Source organism: Engraulis encrasicolus, chromosome 8 (assembly GCF_034702125.1).
Source record: "Engraulis encrasicolus isolate BLACKSEA-1 chromosome 8, IST_EnEncr_1.0, whole genome shotgun sequence".
In the NCBI taxonomy this organism is placed as follows: domain Eukaryota; kingdom Metazoa; phylum Chordata; class Actinopteri; order Clupeiformes; family Engraulidae; genus Engraulis; species Engraulis encrasicolus.
In genome coordinates this window covers 23,559,335-23,579,744 of record NC_085864.1, presented here as the reverse complement: position 1 = coordinate 23,579,744, position 20,410 = coordinate 23,559,335, and the positions used below count along the sequence as shown (strand labels likewise).

At 39.9% G+C, this 20,410-nt stretch overlaps 1 protein-coding gene across 7 annotated transcripts in view; it reads right to left on the bottom strand.

The window, feature by feature from the left end:
- Window positions 1-14,358: 14,358 nt before the first annotated feature.
- The window catches only part of msi2b (musashi RNA-binding protein 2b), a 377,756-nt gene continuing 371,704 nt past the window's right edge, over window positions 14,359-20,410 (bottom strand). For 5 of the 7 annotated variants that reach the window (XM_063205250.1, XM_063205255.1, XM_063205256.1 and 2 more), the window contains 2 exons: window positions 17,520-17,597; window positions 15,053-15,149 (listed from right to left, as the gene is read on the bottom strand). In XM_063205250.1, the coding sequence (XP_063061320.1) occupies window positions 17,556-17,597 (42 nt within the window). In that variant the 3' untranslated portion in view covers window positions 15,053-15,149; window positions 17,520-17,555. Of the gene's footprint in view, window positions 15,150-17,519; window positions 17,598-20,410 lie in introns of all 7 variants that reach the window. The other 2 variants (XM_063205251.1, XM_063205254.1) reach the window with 1 other exon arrangement.

Below are 20,410 nucleotides of genomic sequence, written 5' to 3'. Positions count from 1 at the left end.
GTCAAGTGAAGCAGGCTTTAGCTGTTGTCTTACAGTTAGGAAATAAGTCCTTAGGTGTCTTTAAGGGGTTGCAGGTTTGAATAACACCCTTTCCTCTCCCTATACCAACAGTCATGGCTGAAATGCCCTTGGGCTGGGCACCTAACCCCATATTACTCCAGCGACTATGAGCAATGCCCTGTACACAAATAACAGTGAGTTGCTTTGGATAAAAGCATCAGCTATGTGTAATACCATATAATAAATGTAATGCTGTGTTATCAGGGCTGCTGAAAGCTTTAGCTGTCCCCCTGACAACGTCATCGGTCACATTTTTTCAGGCTGTTGCTGTACTCACTGATAACTAACCCAATGGGTGCAAATGGTACAAAAATGAATGTCATTGTGCACAACAAAAAAGGCACAATACAGTACATAAGTAGTCTTTCACTAGCCCAAGAAAATATGTCTATAACCCGATTCGCACGGGATAAATATTACCTATGGACCCCTGGTAATTCGCAATTACCCCTGGACCTCCGTGATTTTTCCGGAGGGAATAAATAAACGTCTGTTATTTACAATACAAGGGAGTGCAGACGGCGCGCCTATGTAAAATTAGGCCTACCCCAGGACGTCTGAGTTTCGCCGAAATACAGTAGGTAATTCGCGGCGTAATTATTACCTCACAAATCGCAGACATGGCACATTCGCACAGGACTAAGAACTCAGACATTTTCTGTAATTATTCTGAATTACCGGGGGTCCATAGGTAATAAAAGTCCCGTCCAAATCGGACTTATGCTTAGTAAATACTGTATATCTGGGCGGCACTGTCGCGCAGCGTGCTAAGCCTCCCACATCTGGGCTTGCATGCCCATGGGGACAGGTTCGAATTCGAATCCAGTTTCGAGTCATATCCAAATCTTACCCCTTCTCTCTCTCCCACTGATTTCCTCTCACCATCTTTGACTGTCCTGTCTAAATAAAGGCTAAAATGCCCAAAAACAAATATTTAAAAATAAATAAATGCTGTATATCTATGATAAAAAGCCTATACTACAGGCACTCAGACTATGTCATAATCCCTGAAAGTTTGGTATGGTTGGTGTCAGTATTTACCCTCAATGTGTACAACAGCATCTGTGAGTAAAAGCTGGGCAGGAGGTCAGTGGGGCTTCCCTCTGCAAGATAGATACATGATTTACTTCTGCCTTTTGTTATCAGTCTGCCCCTCTCTATCTCTCTCTCTCTCTCCATCTTTCTGTCCCATTTCAGTGCCCTATACAAGTAGCCAGGGCTGGACTGGCCATAGGGCATAGCGGGCATTTCCCAGTGGGCCCTGCACCCTGGTGAGCCCCTATATTCTCTGGAAGTAGGGGCCCGCCAGGGTGCGGAGCACACTGGTGAGTTAGTTCTGCTCCGCTATTTATGAGGGGCCCTTTTAAGCCAGAAGTGCCCAGGCCCTATTTCTACCCCAGGCCGGCCCTGTACATGTAGTAGGCCGTGGCCTAGGGGTTAGAGAGTTGGTCTTTCAATCTAGGGGTTGCAGGTTCGAATCCCTGCTGACCTCTCCCTACATCTCCATCCATGGCTGAAGTGCCCTTGAGCAAGGCACCCAACCCCACATTGCTCCAGGGACTGTAACCAATACCCTGAAAAAAAATAACAACTGTTAGTCGCTTTGAATAAAATGAAAGCGTCAGCTAAGAGAAATGTAATGTAATGTGCAGGCCTAATACAGTAAGACTGTTCCTCCTTTTCTTCCTGCTCCTCTATGGTGCTCCTCTCAGGGCATCCAAGGATGAGGCATGTCAGCCGGGTCGGTGTGCTGCCGTCTCTCCCTCGGCTCTCAGGCCCAGCACAGCAGGTGTGGGAGGATGGAGGGTGTGATGCTGACGGCCAGGGGGAGGGAAAGAGAAGAGGAGAGGAGAAGAGCAGATAAGAGAAGAGAAGCAGGGGGAGGGAGAGAGAAGAGGAGAGGAGAACAACAGAGAAGAGAAGCAGGGGGAGGGAGAGAGAAGAAGAAGAAAAGAGAAGAGCAGAGAAGAGAAAAGAAGCAGGGGGAGGGAGAGAGAAGAAGAAAAGAGAGGCAGGAGGTGGGAGAGAGAGAGAGAGAAGAGGAGAAGAGAAGCGGAGAGGAGAAGCAGGAGGAGAGAGAGAGAGAGAAGAGAAGAGAAGAGAAGAGAAGAGAAGAGAAGAGAAGAGAAGAGAAGAGAAGAGCAGGAGGAGGGAGAGAGAGCTGTGATGCTGATGACCAAGGGGAGGGAGAAAGAAGAGAAGAGAAGCAGGTGGAGAGAGAGAGAGAAGAGAGGCAGGAGGAGAGAGAGAGAGAAGAGAAGAGAAGCAGGAGGAGAGAGAGAGAGAAGAGAAGCAGTAGGAGGGAGAGAGAGAGCTCCACTGGCTGCCTGACAAGAGCAACCATGGCATGGTGAGAGAGAGAGAGAGAGAGGAGGGGGAGAGAGAGAGAGAGAGAGAGAGAGAGAGAGAGAGAGAGAGAGAGAGAGAGAGAGAGAGAGAGAGAGAGAGAGAGAGAGAGAGAGAGAAATGGTGAGAACGATATAGAGAGAGGATGGAAGCAGAGAGAAATAGAGAGAAGTAGGGGGTTAAAGGAGAGAGAGAAAGCCAGCAGAGGATGAGAGAGAAAACTAGGAGATACAGGGAATAACGGAGAGAGAGAGAGAGAGAGAGAGAGAGAGAGAGAGAGAGAGAGAGAGACAGAGAGAGAGAGAGACAGAGAGAGAGAGAGAGAGAGAGAGAGAGGGCGAGAATGTAAGGGAGGGAAAGAGCGAGGGGTTATGTATAGAAATGAAAAAGTGAATTAGAAATGCAGAGGGATGAGGGGATGAGAGGTCGGAATTCAATGAGTGGGTGGGTGAGAGACAGGAAAAAAGGGAGACAGAAAGGAGAGAGGGAGAGAGAGAGACAGTGAGAAAACAGAAGAGGGTGTTGGGGGTAGGTGGTGTGGAGGAGAGAGAGAAGGAGGCAGAGAGAGCGCGAGCGAGAGAGAGAGAGAGAGAGAGAGAGAGAGAGAGAGAGAGAGAGAGAGAGAGAGAGAGAGAGAGAGAGAGAGAGAAGGAGGCAGAGAGAGCGCGTGGACGTGATGGATTTCCTCACATTTGTAATGGCTGTCACACCTGAAATCCTCCGGTGCAATTTCAAATTTGAAAATGGGACAGCGTCTCAAATTAAATATGACATTAATTTCTTGCCAGCCACCTTCGTGCTGCATTTTTCATCACAGGAGGGGAAAAAACCTTGTCACTTTGGATAGGGGGAACAGCTGCAGGCGTTTCTCTGAGCTAGATGTATCCATCATCACATCCATATTGGCAATGCAATGGGGCCTTGTGTCCACTTTCAAAGATGGAAATACTGTACGGATGAGCCTTAAAGCCACAGCCACGACAGAGAACACACTTAACTTCATAAATCAATTGAGTTATTTTACATTAAGTAAGACATTAGACTTAAGCCTAGTTGATTTTACAGTACATTACATTAGCCTTACTGTACATGCAGCTGATGTTTTTTTTTTTAACCCCCCCTGGGGGGCCGCAAGGTGATGCTACGGCAAGTTTGCAGGAAAATATAGCGAAATAAAATAGAACAATTTAATAAACTAAATAACGGAAGTATCTGAAAATAAACCAAAATTAAGCTAAACAATCCCAGTGGAATCATTTTCCTATTTAGGATCTACAGTGAGTCCAATATGTATTTGATCCCTTGTTGATTTTGCCCGTTTGCCCACTAATAAAGACATGATCAGTCTATAAATTTATGATAATATGTATTCAAACATGGAGAGACAAAATATGAAAAAGAAATTCCAGAAAATAACTTAAAATAATATATTTTAATTTATTTGTATTTAATTTAGGCTAATAAGTATTTGACCCCTCTAGCTAAAGAAGATAAAGTGCTTTGTGGCAAAGCCCTAGTTGTCTAGCACTGAGGTCAGATGCTTCTTTTAGTTGATGACAATGTTTGTGCATATAGTAGAACATATTTTTGCCCATTTTTCTTTGCAGATTATCTCCAAAACATTAATAGTTTGTAGCTGTAGCTTGGCAAATGGGAGGTTCAGTTCTCTCCATAGAATTACTATAGGGTTAATATTTGGAGACTGTCTAGACCACTTCACGACTTTAATATGCTTCTTATTGAGCCACTCCTTCGTTGCTTTGACTGTATGTTGTGTATTATTGTCATGTTGGGAGATCCAAAAATGGCCCACCCTTCAGTGTAGTGGTGGAGGAAAGGACGTTTGCACTCAGGATTGCACATTACACGTCTCCCTCCATCCATTTGTTGACGATGTGAAGTTGTCCTGTGCCTTGGCCATACAAACACCCTCAAACCATAATGATACCACTTTCATGCATGATGGTGAGGAGGGTGTTCTTGGGATCATAGACAGCAGTGCTCTTTCTCAAAACACATTGAATTGTGTTAATGCCAAACAGCTTGATTTTGGTTTCATCTGACTACAGCACCTCCTTATCATATCCTAAACCAGCCTGATGTTCGTTGGGAAACCTCAGATGGGACTGCCCAGGTTCCTTCTGAAGTAGAGGTACCATGTGTGCACTACAGGATTTTAAACCTCTGTGGCATTAAGTTCTACCAGTAGTTTTCTCAGTGATTTTGGTCCCAGTAGCTTTGATATCATTGCCTAGTTCATCCCGTACAGGTCTAGGGTGCTTTCTTTCTGTTCTCATGGTTATCAAATCCCTACAAAAGGTCAAATCTTGTATAGAACCCCAGACAGGCTGATGGATAGTCATTTTGTATTCCTCACATTTTGGAAGAAATGCATCAACAGCTGGGTCATTAATACCCAGTCTCTTTCTTGTGACTTTGCTGCCCATTTAATCTTTGTTCAGGTCTAAAATCTTGTCCCTGATATCATTTGACTGCTCTTTGGTCTTTCCCATGATGGTGATGTTGGAGTGTGACTGATTCACTCATACTATGGACTGATTCTGCTGATTAAATGTGTCTTTTATGCATGTTAGTATGTACAGGTGTCTTTCATTCAGATGACAAGTTGATCGGAAGTGCCCATCTGGTCTGTGAGCCCGGAACTGTAATCAGTTGGCAGGGGATCAAATACTTATTTTGCTCGATGAAATGGAAATAAATTAATATATATTCTCTTAAGCTAATTTCTGGATTTTCTTTTTGATATTCTATCTCTCCATATTAGAATACATATTATCATAACATTTATTGACTGATCATGTCTTTGTTAGTAGGCAAACCAACAAAATCAGCAAGGGATCAAATACATATTGGACTCACTGTATGTGTTATGCTTTTTGTAGTATTTGAATGAGTTTAGGAAAGCAGCAACTTCATTGAGTTGTGAAACCGGATGCACAGAAAAAAATAGTGTGGCACGGCTCATGTAAGGCAGGGGGCTTGGCTGGAATCTACTGGTATATGGGGGGCCTTGCCATGGTAAAGTTCAGGAATCCCTGGTATAGGGTATTGGTTAAAGTGAAGTTAGATGCCTTGCTCTTCAGCCATAGAGCAAATGGGATGGGATCTTCTGATTCCAAAGTTGACCTCCCTATTACCTTCAGGTCGCAGCCATGGCCATATGGGTCTGGAAAAGTATATAAGAGTGATTCTACGATTCGCCTACGCTTTTGGCAAAAGCAAAATGTCAATTATCAGTATTTTTTTCAACTAAATGACCTAGATGTTTACATAGTGTATATATTTAAGTTTCCAAATAAACAAATTGCCAAGCTTAATCTTAAATCATTTGATAAATACTCTAATGAAAGCGAACATTTGCTTAATTATTTTGTCAACAGTGTTATGGACAAATACTATGTCATTTCAAACATATATAAAAATACTACAGAGTTGAAACAATAAATGTTTGAAAGTGCTTATGTCCCTTAGCAATAATGTTGTCATTAATCTGTGCAACTGATATAGAAAATGTGATTGTTGAGCTTCATAAGTAGGATTTTATGATTCACTGTGATACAGACTGACACATTTTTCATGATAAATCCCTGTAACGTCTGAGTTGAATTTAGTCACCCTCCTTACACAAGACTTCCTTCTCCAGAGATAATCCCTAGTGTACAGTATGTTCATAGGATTTTTCCAACACATAAGGGATCAATTGCGCAAAAACACTTTCAAAACAGTCAACCGTGTTACTCAACTGTGTTACGGTCAACAGTGCAGGGGAACAAGTCGGCACTTTTTTAGAAGAAAAAACAGAGCAGACAAACCCATCTCCATAGAACACAAATTATTTTTTTTTGTTTGTCTGTCAAGAGGAGATAAATTGGCAAAAACATACTCCTCCTCAACTGTCATCAGTGTTGCCAGATTGGGCTGGTTCCCGCCCAATTGGGCTGCTTAGGATGGCCGTGTGTGGGTAAAAATGGCATCTATCAGAAAAACCTGCCCACTTTTGCCATATAAATCAATAGAATTGGGCGGGTTTTTAGGGCGGATTTTGAACATTTTTTGGGCTGGAAATCATCAGCCTCATCTGGCAACCCTGACTGTCATAGCTAATTGTAACACCATTGACGGTAACACGGTTGACATTTCAGCCATTTTTATGGTGTTGTGCTAACTGAGGACCTCAGAAGTTCCACCACAACACCTTTATCAATTAATGTATCTGTATGCTTTATCTGTGTTTTTCTACATGTGCTTTCTAATTCAGATTCTTATGAATATGTTGATAACACAGTTGACAGGCAATTTTCCCGCTATGAGAACATGAAAAAGAATGGATTAAATTATGGAAGGATGGAGCTCAAAATTTACCAAAAAGTCTTCCCATATCCTGCCAAAGAGGTTATGACATCACGTGATGTTATTCGTATGGCCTAAGACCAAACCATTACTGATTTATGGAGGGGGTTTCAGACCGTGACACGGTTAACACAGTTTTCGTGGACACACACAAAATGGCAAATTTCATGTATAATGGAAAGGACAGTGCTCTTTCTGACAGTTTTGTCATATTGTGATGATTACTGTGAATCAACATTTGCAATCGTCTTGGGCAAAACAAGTTTCTTTACATGCTAATATGAAGACTGAATCTGACATTTGGAAAACAGGAGGGCATGAAAATGCCCAAAACCAGTATTAAATATTCATTCTTGCTGAGGGAAATAATGCCATGTCTACACTTTCTGTATTATATGAAAGATAAATGTTTTCTAATGTCCAAAACATCATTGGATGCAGTTAATAGTTAGTGGAATTGCCAAATAAAATCCACAGACTTAAAAGTGTAGCCGAATTGGAGAATCACTCATAAACATGGGCTGCTAACATTGTTTTTCCCCTTCCGCTTAAAAAATCTATACAGCAAACTAACTGAAAGTGAAGAATGTGTTCTTTGCAAATACACAAGCTGTGAACGTTTGACATTGGCAGAGTTCCCACTGCAGCAGTAACAGCAGCAGCAGCAGCAACATTGTGTAATGGTGAGTGTAAATCAAGGGAAGAGAGAAGCTGTGCGTGTGTGTGCCCCGATGCCTTGTGCTCCAAAGGTAGCCGTGTTATGGCATATCCTACAAGAAATCCCTACCTGAACTACTTCTGCCACGTGGGCCTAACGGACAATGAATGGTGGAAGTGTCAGTTTTGGGAAGGATGCAGGGCCGGTTCTCATACATTTGGTGCCTTTGGCGAGCCTCCTTCTTTGCTTTTTGGTGGAATTTGAAATTGGTATGTGTGAACATAGTGTCATACATCTGACAGAGCACAGCTGGTCTACTACTTAGATATATACTGAGTGTCCATTAATAATAAGTGTAAGTATTTAAAGCGTATTTTGCTTAATGTTCCAATTCTGTGGAACTTGGTGCCCCCAAGACATTTGGTGCCCTAGGCGACCGCCTGGTCTGCCTATGCCTAGCGCCAGCCCTGGAAGGATGACTTATTTGTCTACCACTTGTGAAAATGTGAGGGGAAGATAACCAACCATCTCATGCATTCCCATCCATAGTGGAGCTACCCCTGAGTGAGGTAGACCTGTAGGACCACATTCACTTCATTTGATGCCTGATTGAAATTCATTGTACTGTATTGCTATGATTCTTTTGAAGAGATAAGGAAGAAAAGGAATGGTTTATATGAGGTACATAGATCAATGTAAACGGCAAATGACACTGTGTTGCAAAATCAAAATAGGGTTGTCATAAAACTTTGACACCAGCCTTTGTCTTGAAGACTGCATTGAAAACTGGCAATGTGTGGATGTGTGGATAAGGTGTCTTGTGTTGAGGATATGTTGAGTTTAACCCAAGCTAGGACCCTCATTTTGCATTAGAATGTATTTATTCAGCTCTAACATAGCCACATGTTTAATAAAAAAACCCTCCAAATCTCAAGAACCTGAATGCAGCGTATCCAGTATGTGTCTCCAGGCTAAAATGGGTTAATTTGATCTTTTCATTTGGTTCCAACATATCATTAAAGAAGGCCCATTTGGAATGGGAGTCCATGACAGAAGGTAATGTGTAACTTCTATTTCTGAACTAGGAGCCATAAAGTAATAAAACAAAGAGCAAAGATACTAGTAAACTTCAGAATGCAATCACCTTTTTCAGATACTTTTAAGTTACTTTGCTGTTTATTATTCAATAAAGATGACAGTGTTGATATAAGGGTGCCAAATCTCCCTCTGAAGGTGCATCGTTCCTAAAATGTAAATAAACAACACAACTGTACACCCTGCCAGTCACAGGTAATTGGTGCGTCAATATTGATAGCGATTGGGCAAAAGTCTGCATTTTAAGCGGGATCACATCAGCCACAACACCATAAGTTTTAACTACAGTACGCTGCAATGGCTTAGTCTCTTTCTGTGAGGGAGATGAAACTTTCACAACACAGCGAACCAAGTCACAGCTGTCTGAAATATGAAATATTAGGCCATCTATATTATATGGATGATATATTCGGCTGATGGCATGGATATGAATTATTTCTTTTCTTCTCCGTCAGTGTTCGTCAGCATATTTTTTTCTTTCTTTCTTTGGTGTCATTTCAGAGTCTGAAATAAAATGTGCTGCGACTCATTCTTTTGCAAAACACAAACAAACTTAGACAAAGTCTTCGGCTATATGATCAGCGTTGTGCATTTTTAATGTTGTGCATTTTCTGGCATACAGTCTTTTCCAAAGGTATAGTCAAAGGAGTAGTAATCACACACCAGATCGAAACAAGTACTTAAGGTAGTGGAAAAATTAAAACCATGAGTGAAATGGTTGAAAACAGTATTTATTTATTTTTTTATTATTTTTTTCCAGACAAACACATTGATTTCTGGACCACAGTAGAGGATGGAAACCTTTCACAAACATTTTTTATTATCATTATTATTATTATTATTTGAAAATACAAATATAAAAGTATACTTTCCACATCGGAGATGTGAGAGAGCCCCATCCATTTTTTGAGTTTTTTCATTATTTTACAACAGGGCTTGTGCAAGCCATATAAGAAGACCTGAAAGATGCTATCAGATGCCTGTCCATTCAGTCAGTTTTCTCACATATGTATGTGTTTGTTTTTTTTCTTTAGAAAGTCCATTAACGTTAAAAAATGGGCAAGTGTTAAGGAATGGGCAAGGCAGTTAAGTGAAGTGAAACAACCAACAGCTGAACATTATGGAAACAAAGTCATCACTTTATAAGGAGACATGAGGCTGGAAAATAGTACAGTCACCACTCCTGCCGATCCCTCTCTTTCTCTCTCACAATAACACGTCCTTCTTCTCCTCTTCATCGCAGTCCCCAAACTATGCTAGGACCCTTCTTACGAGCCATCACCCAGTAGTGACACACATTCATGTCATATAATGCATACTGCGCCTATTCTACGACTTTTTACACGTCTTTATAACACAGTTGTTCCAATAATAATAAATCTGGTTTACAAAACACAAATTCTTCTACGACGGACTCCACAGCGACTCCTGCAGCTTTGAACAGCTACTGACAACAAACAGTGTTGACTACTATGTTTGAAGTAGGTGAGAGGGGAAATTTGTCAGCTAGGGAAAAAAAAACGATAACGAAGAGTCATAGTCTATGAGGCAGCTTAAACAAAGATATATATATACACACTATACATATATATATATCCTGTATTTGTATACAAATATATACACGCATAAATTACAGTGTGTGTGTGCATGTAGAGTTGCGTTGTTGTCATGATGATAGGGTGAGTGATTGACCATTGCTTAGCACTTGCCTCAAGATTTCAAGTTTAAATGGATACGGTAGTACACTCCGAATCTCACCCACAACACCTTCCAGGTCAATTTTTTTTCTTTTTTTTGTAATTTTTTTAAACCAACATTGTTTTTTTTCTCCAATGAATTAACTAGTCTAGCAAGATGTGTCACATTCATCAGCTGTAAACTGCTGTCAATGAGAAACAAAAGTACAGCAAACAGAGCCATGCTACCTTAAAGTCCAAGCGACGAGATCAAATTCGAAAAACAAAAACCATAAAAGGGAAACAAAGGGGAGGGTATTACAGACTATTTCAGATGGTCACCAGCCTTTCTGATAATCAACAGCTAGAGCAGGACATTCGCTTATAAGTCTTATTCGTAAAAGCAGTACCGTAAATGACCAAGAAGGTAACTGACAAGAGGGCACAGACAATTTTCTTGCTGACTGCAATGCACACTATTACTTTACAGAACAGCATTGAAATATCCAGCACGGATCTGAATAGCAGATTGTATGGTGAAGAGTTACCATAAGTATTACTTTAGGGTTTGAAGTAAGCATTGTGTTGCTTTGGCAAAACAAAAATTTTACTAAATTACTAATAATAGTAATAACTAATAATGTGAGGACAACAAATAGTAACAATCATCTGAGAAGCACCAGCATGCTCCTCTTAGAAACCATAGAGCACTAAATCCTTCCTCAACTTCAAAAGGAATGGTAAGTTCTTAGTTCTATTTTCCTTGATGAACCCCAAACCCTGTGGACCTCAGGCTGGTATGAGTGTGACAGAGGCATCAGTGGGCCACAATCTTCGCCTCACTGGAGTCCTACTGCTGTTTCATACAGTACCAAGTGCATGTGTTGGTAAATGTGTAGGACTGCTATGCAATTGGGTATCTTTTAAGAGGACAGAGAAGTTACTCCTCATGGTGGGGTTTGGAGCTCCCCTGAAAGCAGCTAAACATGGGTCTGGATCATGGATTAAACATGGATCTGGGCTAGTCCATTGATTAACAGAAGGCGCTGGCTGCCACATTCTTGGAGTAGAAAAATAATATTTCAGATGAGTGGAAACTAAACTACCAATCCGTCCAGGCAGACTTGTTAAAAAAGAAGAAAACAAAACCAGTATCGAAAAATAGCGCCATGGGCAATTGGGTAAGGAGTACAAACATCAAACCCCCAATAGAGTGGTTCATTGATATTTATAGTTATTATGCTATCATTATTATCATTATTCTGTTAGAACTTTCTAGAAAAATATGTTTTACTTCTTTTCACTTGTGTAATAAAATCCTCCACGTCATAATTATAGCTTGTGTCCCTCTTTAAAAAAAAAAGATAAAAAATAAAAGTTTTGCATATCCAGCGTTAGCATTTAAGGTAGTATGGCACAGCCCCTCATCAAACATTCAAGGGCGGGTAATCCAATTTGATGTCTTGTTTACAATTCCGTTCTTTTACAACAATTTCTTACTTTTGTAGCTTTTTTTTCAATCCGTGAGAGCTTTGGTTAGTTGAAACCATGTGAGATTAGCGAAAAAGACAGAAAGAAGGAAAAAAATAAATTGATGAACACAAAAAAACTTAATGATGCTATGAAAATAACCATTAGCATTAGATTTTTTTTCTGTTGTTGAAACTAATAATCAGTAAGAGGAAGATCTATCCTCACTGGTCCTAAATCTAGTATACTACTTCTACTTCTCAGGTCTTAAGTACATAACATCTACAACTAGTCACTAGGAGAGTGGGGGGAGGGGGACAAACATTTTAGAGAGGGCAGAGACAAAATATGGATGCGAGAGAACGGGAGAGGGAGAAGGGGATGAGAACAACAAAGGTGTTTGACCACTACACTGGCATCATAGACATCACGGCCACATTATTTTTTTGTTTGTTTGTTGTTTTTTTTCTCTTTTTTTAAATACACTACTGAGATACAATGACCAACATAAGATTGTATGTGGTGACAGGGAATGGAGACAAGAGAGTAAAATGATAAAAGTACAGCACATAATTATATATCATTATCTGTATATTAATTATATTATTAGTAGTATCATTAACAACCACAACAAATTGATTTAAAAAATTCCCAAATTCAGGTATCATTCAAATAAAACGATTCGAGGGATTATATCATTCTCATATTTTTTTAAAATACATTTTCAAAGAGTGAACCATAAGCACAGACAGACCGCCTTGTGAAGTTGTCTACCATTGTTACGCCAAAATGTCCTCCGTGGTGTCTTTAAAAAGAATCCAGCATTCTACTTCACCTGGTTGTTCAGTGAAATGTATATCAGAAATCAAAGACATAAAATAATAAACACAAAACAAAGATAAAAACACATACTTTTTTCAGAGATAAGATAAAACATCAGCATATACATCAGTCGATTCATATCTTTAAATATCACTCAACTCTTTTTTTAATTAATCTTTAAAGCGTATCTTTAAATGCCATTTCTCTTTGCTTGAGCAAAATCCAGTCCCTACTGTTCGTGTAGAGGAGACGTGTGTGTGTGTGTGTGTGTGTCTGTCTGTCTGTCTGTCTGTCTGTCTGTCTGTCTGTCTGTCTGTCTGTCTGTCTGTCTGTCTGTCTGTCTGTGTGTGTGTGTGTGTGTGTGTGTGTGTGTGTGTGTGTTTGTGTATCTGTATAGCAGCTAGGGTTATTTCAGTGTTTATGCAGGCTGCACTCCTAACTGGTGTAAAATAATCTATGGATTGGTTTTGTGACGTTGTCGTACGATGGCTAATTTGTTTTTTATTAAATACTACTGTACCATTGACTGGACATTTGATCATAGCAGTATAGTACTCTATATCCGCCCCTTTCCTCAGGCCTATCTGGACTCTCCGTAGGTGCCAGCTCACGCCGTGTGAATGATGCAAAGCAAGCAACGCTAACGTCCCTCTCTAACTCAACCCTTCATAGAAATCCCCGGGTGGAGACCATTTTAAATATAGCCGTCACTTTTTTCATGTGCAAATAGAAAAATGGTAAAATCGTTTCCTACAAGTCACAGTGCAATGATTTTTCATCTCAAAACAATCCATTCAATATTTTCAAATGTTTCTTTTTTTCTTTATGCCTAAAATAAATTACTTTGACATCTCTTCTAAAATAAAAGTCACAGGACTGAGGTAATGGTATAAAACGTTGGTTTTTCCTTATTCATTCAAAAGAACTCAAAGCCATTTCTTTCAAATCTCAAACTATTGAAATATTGCCTTTTGTTATACTGAATAAAAAGACATTTAGACTTCTAGCAAAAAAACACACCAAACTAAAACTAAAACTAAAACAAACTAGATCATATAGGGAGAAATAAACTAAAATCAAAACAAAAAACACCATTCGGTGAGATCACGGTATAATGAAATGTCTAAAACCACATATACATCTGTGTTCTCCTCATCTTTGAAACTGTTTCAGAGTAAAATGTGTGCTTTGGATTTCCTCAAAATGTGTTGTCTGCTGATTTTTCCTCTTTTTTAAATTATTAATCAACCTAGCCAGGCAATTACTCCAGGCCTGTCTGATGACGTTCTCTCAGGAAGGTGCTGTGGAACAACCTTTGTCTTCACGTCTCATTACAGTTCTATGTAAGCTGTGTACATTTGAAATAACTATCTAGTCAATATGCTGGTATGACACTAAACACAGTTATAATGCCAAAAGTATTTACAGAGCAAGCCAACAGTACTTTTTTTCTTGATAGGAACTTTGTCCTCGGTGGGGTAGTAACGGCATTTGTGCTACAAATGTTTTCTTCTTTTTTTTTCTCGTACTGTTTAGAGCTTTTTTTTTTTAAAGTCTTTGCTTTTAACTTTATCTTCAAGCTCTCACACAGTAACAGCCTTCAGGACAGACACGCCATCACAAAAATATCTTTCTTTCTCAAATGGTTAAATGTAGTGACTGGAATATTATTTACATATTACATATTTTTCTTTTTTTAAAATCTGAATTCACAAAGTATTAAAAGCAAAAAGCCTTTTTTTTCTTTTTTGTCCTGACAACAAAAAAAGACACTTATAAAAAAAGGACTGTGAAAATATTATAGTCCTCTTATTGCCCAAAATAGGTAATTATGGTTAACGAGACGTTACAAGGAACAAAAACAGAGCTACTAAGATTTATTTGTTAGTTACACACTCACTTTCTTAAGGTTGGATTAAAAACATTTTCCTCACCTTTCAACCCTTTTCCATGTCAATCAGCTCTTGCATGTGCAAAATGACACCTGAAGATTTGACAAGTTGAGGATTTACACTAACAGTGAAAAATAAACACCCAACGCACCAATTCTAACCTTAAAAGAAAGAAATGAGAAGAAGAAAAAAAATGAGCCAGTTCACATACAAATGTTCAAAATAAATCCTAACAAATGAAAACTTTAGATTAAATTTGACACTGAATACTTAAAAGACTATAATATAGAAGACGATAAGGAAACCAACAAACTCAACTAATCTGAAAGGAAAACACAAAGAGGGAAAAACAAAGCCATAATCCTAAAGTACTGTTGTTAAGATAAAGGAGACTAAAGAAGGGTAACAAAGGATGCCAATGCCAGGTTTAGATATAGTACAGCAGATCTTCTATCATCCACCATTATTTCTCATTCTTGAGATGATTCAACAATTTATCTCGCTCGTATAGCATTTTTGTTGTCGTGTGTGATTTTTCTTTTGTTTGTTCTTCCTCAGGAGGTGCCAGCTCCACAGTCTGTTCTTGCGTCGTCACGTGTCGGTCGCAATGTAGTGCTTGATGTTTGTTGTTGTTGCTGTGGTGGTTGCCATGTTTGTTTTTCTCACTGCGTTTGTTTTTGTTTTTCGATTTTTTTTTTTACCTGTACACAGAACTCACTAGAAACTCCGTCCTGTCTTCCCCGGGCCTCCTGACAAACTCTGTGGAAATCAAAAACACATACATCACCATTACTGGAGATTAACACTATATCAAACAGACTACCCCACCCCCACCCCACCCACCTTACACACATGGGTTAGAGACACACTTTCCAGCCCTTGAATGACTGAAGTTCAGAACCAAAATCTGAGTGTGAACCAATTGACACCAATGGGAAAAAGGAGAAGACTCTGTAAGTACACAGAGCTTGTCCCATGAACCCCCCTGCTGACTCAGTCTAGGGCCTGAAAACAAGTCGTCCTGACCCAGGTGTGCTTTTTTACCATGGTAACCCAACAGCATTGTGCCCAAGCTCTAGCTGACAAGACTAAATATGTGTCACACAGTCTATAAGCCAGTTAGCTGTAGCTTCAAATTTGATATAGTGAGAGCGTGAGTGAAAATCGAGAATTTGTCACTGAAAATGGCTTAGGCTTGTCAAAAAGGCTGCGTTGTGTCAATTGCTGCCTCCAGGAAAACCTAATATGTTATTCACCAACCAGAGATGAATTACGGTAATAGCGGTAATGCATTTTAACATTATAAATTTTAAATCAGTAGGCCTAGGCACAATGCATTGAGTACATTCTTGGCTTTAAATAATACTGTTCTATTGTCTATCGATAAAAAAATTATGCTTTTTGTATGTTAGTCATTCACAGCATGCACAGGCAACAAAAGTACACAATCAAATGAATGAAACAATAAGAACAGCCCATTCCCTTCAAAGTTGATGAGCTACAGCAGAATAATGGAAGCTGAAAAGCACTGGTTGTTGACAGAAACTGCACCATATAGCTGTACCGTCTAATAACCAGACACCATTTAAAATGGCACACTAGCATTTGAATCCTTGTGTAGTACCAAGCGATGCTGTATTATTTTCCTGTCTGTCAAACTTGAACTGTTTGGGGCCATACGACTGTGAATTACTCTCCACATCAGTCAACACCCACTTGCTATTTTACCTGAAACTGATATAGACATTTTACGAATACAAAGGATCAACCACGAATCAAAAACTCCCAAGATGCTGCTACACTCTAGGCTGAGATTCAAGTTTCATCAAAGCAGATGGCAAAACACAGGAGATCTCTCTCCAAACCCACTAGTCACACATGAGACACCTGGAGAAGTGTGTGCGGTGATCCTTGACCTCATTTTCACTTGCATCCCAGACTAGTTTACTGACAGAGAACTGCACTAAAAGTCAAGGCATCCTCTCTCACACACCAGAATATAGACTTAGTGTCCAAATGCACCCGGTACGAGGTGCAGGCAGAAAGCTCTGTGTACAGGAGTGTGAAGACAAGCGAAAAGAAGAACAATATTGAATAAGAGAGCAACAATACATCTGATGATATAGGGACTGCATCTTAGTGTGCAATTACAGGCTAAGAGTCATGATAAGACAACTTGGGGTTGTGGAAAATGACCTCATTTACACTAATCTACACCAAAATGGCAGCAAATCAAGGAGCCAGAAACAAGTCTGAAAGGCACAACTGCTTTTGTCAAATCATTATCCCTAAACTGTACTCAACTGGACATCTTTTTAGAGCTACCGGTAGAAGTTGTTAAAACTCAGCTCTTGATTACCATGACCTGGATTAACACCTTCACAGACATCACACGTCAAACAAAGAATCATTGGGTTCACCTGTCAAGTTGCCTAACCATACAGTACAACAGTGAACAAAACTTTGAAAATACATCCATCAACTACTTCTTACTACACCTGTGCAGTTTCTGTCTCCACTACTTTGGCATAATAAAAACTGAAAGCGATGGAACAGATTGAGTAAAACCAAAGTCACACATTATAAACATGCCCAAAACCAGGAGAGTGCACAGGCAGTCACGTCTGGAGCAGGGTGAGGTCGGGATATTAGGGGATTAATAAGTGAGCGCGCACACTTCTTATTTAAGGACCGAAAAATCACAAAAACAAAACAGAAAACATGATTCTCTTTTAAAGGGCGTCTCACTAGCTGCACACGCTTCTGGAATCAAAGGGGTCTTCAGCCCCCGAAATACAATCTCGTCTATTTTTCTTTTCTGAAGACACCCTGTAAAAGAGATTGTTTTTGTCATTTTTCTTCAGCGGCAGTGGGAGGATGTGGAGGGAAAAAAAAACTACAGATGTACTACTTCAGAAGCAAGAGAAGCAAGGAAAACAGCTGGGAAGGACAACTGAAAGACTGCTACGATATGAAAAAAATATATGAAATGAAATAATAATAATAATAATAATAATAAAATAATAATAATAATGATAATAAAATAATAATTATTTAAAATAAAAATAAGGTCATCATAATCAACAACAAGGTGTTAAATGAATTATTCAAATGTCATATTATAGCTACCTCAAAAGAGATGGCAACCAACCACCTGTTAGGGTTTCAATGGTATCCATTTGTAAAAGCTGTCGCAATCAAGGGCCCCTAAAAGTGTACAGTTAGTTCCTGGGTCAGTATGCATTTCAAAGAAAGAAAAAAAGAAAGTATCTACTGCAGGTAAGTATACTTTACTCATACAATGTTGCTGTCAGCATGAATGGACAACGAGAGAGCGATAACTTTCGAAATTAAACTCTTGGCAGTGCAAGCGTGCTCCTTGCTCTTTTCAGAAAGCAAGAAGGCTACAGCACAAATGTTTGTGGATATAGAATTACAAAGAATCTCTTGAGCCATCTATAAATTGAGTTAATCAAATCACACTAGATATGTCAAAACGTAATGCTCAGACAAGAATAGGGTTAAAAAATACTTATCCTACTGGGTGGAGAATTTTCCAATAACGATTGTTTTTTTTCCCACTGGATGAGTATCTTTCATCACAATAAGTAGTATGCTTGAATCAACAAATTGCATAGTCATTTGCAATACTATGTTTTATTTGAATTATAGGACACGAATGTTGCACGTTGAAACGAGTAAAGGCTGCCAACGTTTGCTAATATACAAAGATTGTCGCAAAGCCTCCACATCAAAGGCAATAACTCTTGTATCTGATGTCTGCAGTGAATCACATTCATGCTAACAATTTTCATTTAATTAATACAAATCAGAAACAGAATCACAAGACATGCAACAAAACAGTTCCAGGCAATGGTGCATTGATGTTGGGAATGAATGGATGCCTTAAAGTAAGCAAAAAAATACAGAAAAAGGCATTTATTTAAAAATGGCAACTATGAACTTCTGAAATCCAAAATGTGTCATAATGTGTTCAGTGAATCAAGCTTTCAGCAACTAGGGGCATTCTTAGTGGTCTCAAAATATCAACCGGAAGACTCTCTAATTTGCACTAATTTAATTGCTTAACAATGCTGCTCCTAACTAGCAGAACATCAGCAAGCATAATCTTAGCGAATCGAGCTACAGTATCTTCAACAAGCTCAGGATCTTTGGAGCAAGATAAGACACAAAAAGGCAAGACATTTTGCTGCATGGGCAAATGCTGTCTCCAGCAATGCGGAAAGTCATACAGGCTTCCTGTATCTTTCCCGAAAATATGCATAACATTGGTAAAATGTAAAATAGGTCAGAAATCAAGGGAATTGGATCTAGTGTCCTTGGATAGCAGTTTCATTTTGGTTGATAAACCAACCAACAGGCACTGACAAAACAATGAGTCATGTTCATTGGCTAAAAAAAGACTTTAAAAATTCCTCAACTATCCCAGTGATCGAGCCTTGACTACACTTTTGCTCGAGTCAGTCTAACATTGAAAACACTGCAATCCTGTGCTATTGTTACGGCGCAGCTAAAGCCCCTTTGTTTGCGCGTATGTGATGAAAACGGAGGCCAATGTCATTTTCGAAAAGAATCCTAGCATCAATCCCATGAACCAGCACAATCAGGTGCATCTCAGTAAGACAGCGGTCACCAGGCAACAAATGGGTTGCCTGATCTGAATGACCTATCGGTGACTGGCTGAATCAAATGGGTAAAAATGGGAATACTTACACACTAACATATCTCTCAATAAATAAAACGGATTCCATAATCCATAAAGCATATATTTTAAAAGAGCTGTCCTATTTAAAGAAGATGCTACATTTTCTATTTATCTGACGGGTTATCCTGGCAGGCTCACCAACTACGCAGACCAGAAAACTAAAGACGGATCAAAGAATCAACAGAGGGCATACAAATGTCCTTCTCCGTCTTTCTCTCTCCTCCCCCAAAGCTCTTCCTTGTTTTTTCCCCCTCCTCTGTAAGCGTGCCTCTAAGTTGTTTCTTTATTCGTTTTTTTTCCTTTTTCGTAGCACAGTACAGCAGAGCAGAAAAGGCGATAGTGGTAATTCTCACAATAGGCAGTGATTTAGCCTGCACTTTCTCATCAGCCCCCTGTAGGCAGCAGTGTGCTTCTGCCTCCCTACCCCCTCGCCATCCGCTCCCCCTCTCCCCTTGCCGCCGCCGCCGCCGCCACCACCACCCGGCAACTACAGCCAGCGTAAAACAAAAGGCATTCAGCGTAATGAATGCCTGCGAATGTGGAAAGGGCAGGATAACATACATTTATGATGGCTTTGCTTCCAGGGACTTGTCGCACTGTCTTATTGCTTTGTGTGATTGTGTGTGTGCGTGCGTGTGTGTGTGTGTGTGTGTGTGTGTGGTGTGTGTGTGTGTGTGTGCGCGCGCATGTGCGTGTGCATGAGAGAGAGAGAGAGAGAGAGAGAGAGAGAGAGAGAGAGAGAGAGAGAGAGAGAGCGGGAGGGTGTAGAAGTGATAAAAAGAAAGCGATAGAAGTGTTGAGATGGACAAAGTGAGACACCCCCTTAGGCAACTGTAAATGTCGAACACAGTCTTCCCAATAATAATAATAAAAAAACGAAAAGAAAGAAAAGTATTTGTCCTTAATCCTTCCGGCTGGCACTTGAACATAGCATTTTGACACATTTTTGTGTTCGTGACAGGTGCTGGAAGTTCACAGTTTTCTTGCACTGAGGCTGATGACAAGAACAAAAAAAAGGCAGAAATGTGAGAAATGGGAGATGAGGAGGAAGTGCGTGTGGAAAGAAAACGCTGCAACCGCCCAAATAGCTCTGATGGCACATGAAGAGCAGGCACCTGCTCACTTGCTTGGGTCTTCTTGTGCAATCTTTCACATTTTTTTCCCAGGCATTTGGTGCCCATTCTCTCGCATCTAGAGATCGCTCTGAATGCACCATAAGGACTGTGGTAATTAGGTGGAAAGGGCTTTGGATAAGAACTGAGCCCCATTCATTCTCATACTCCGAATTCCAAGC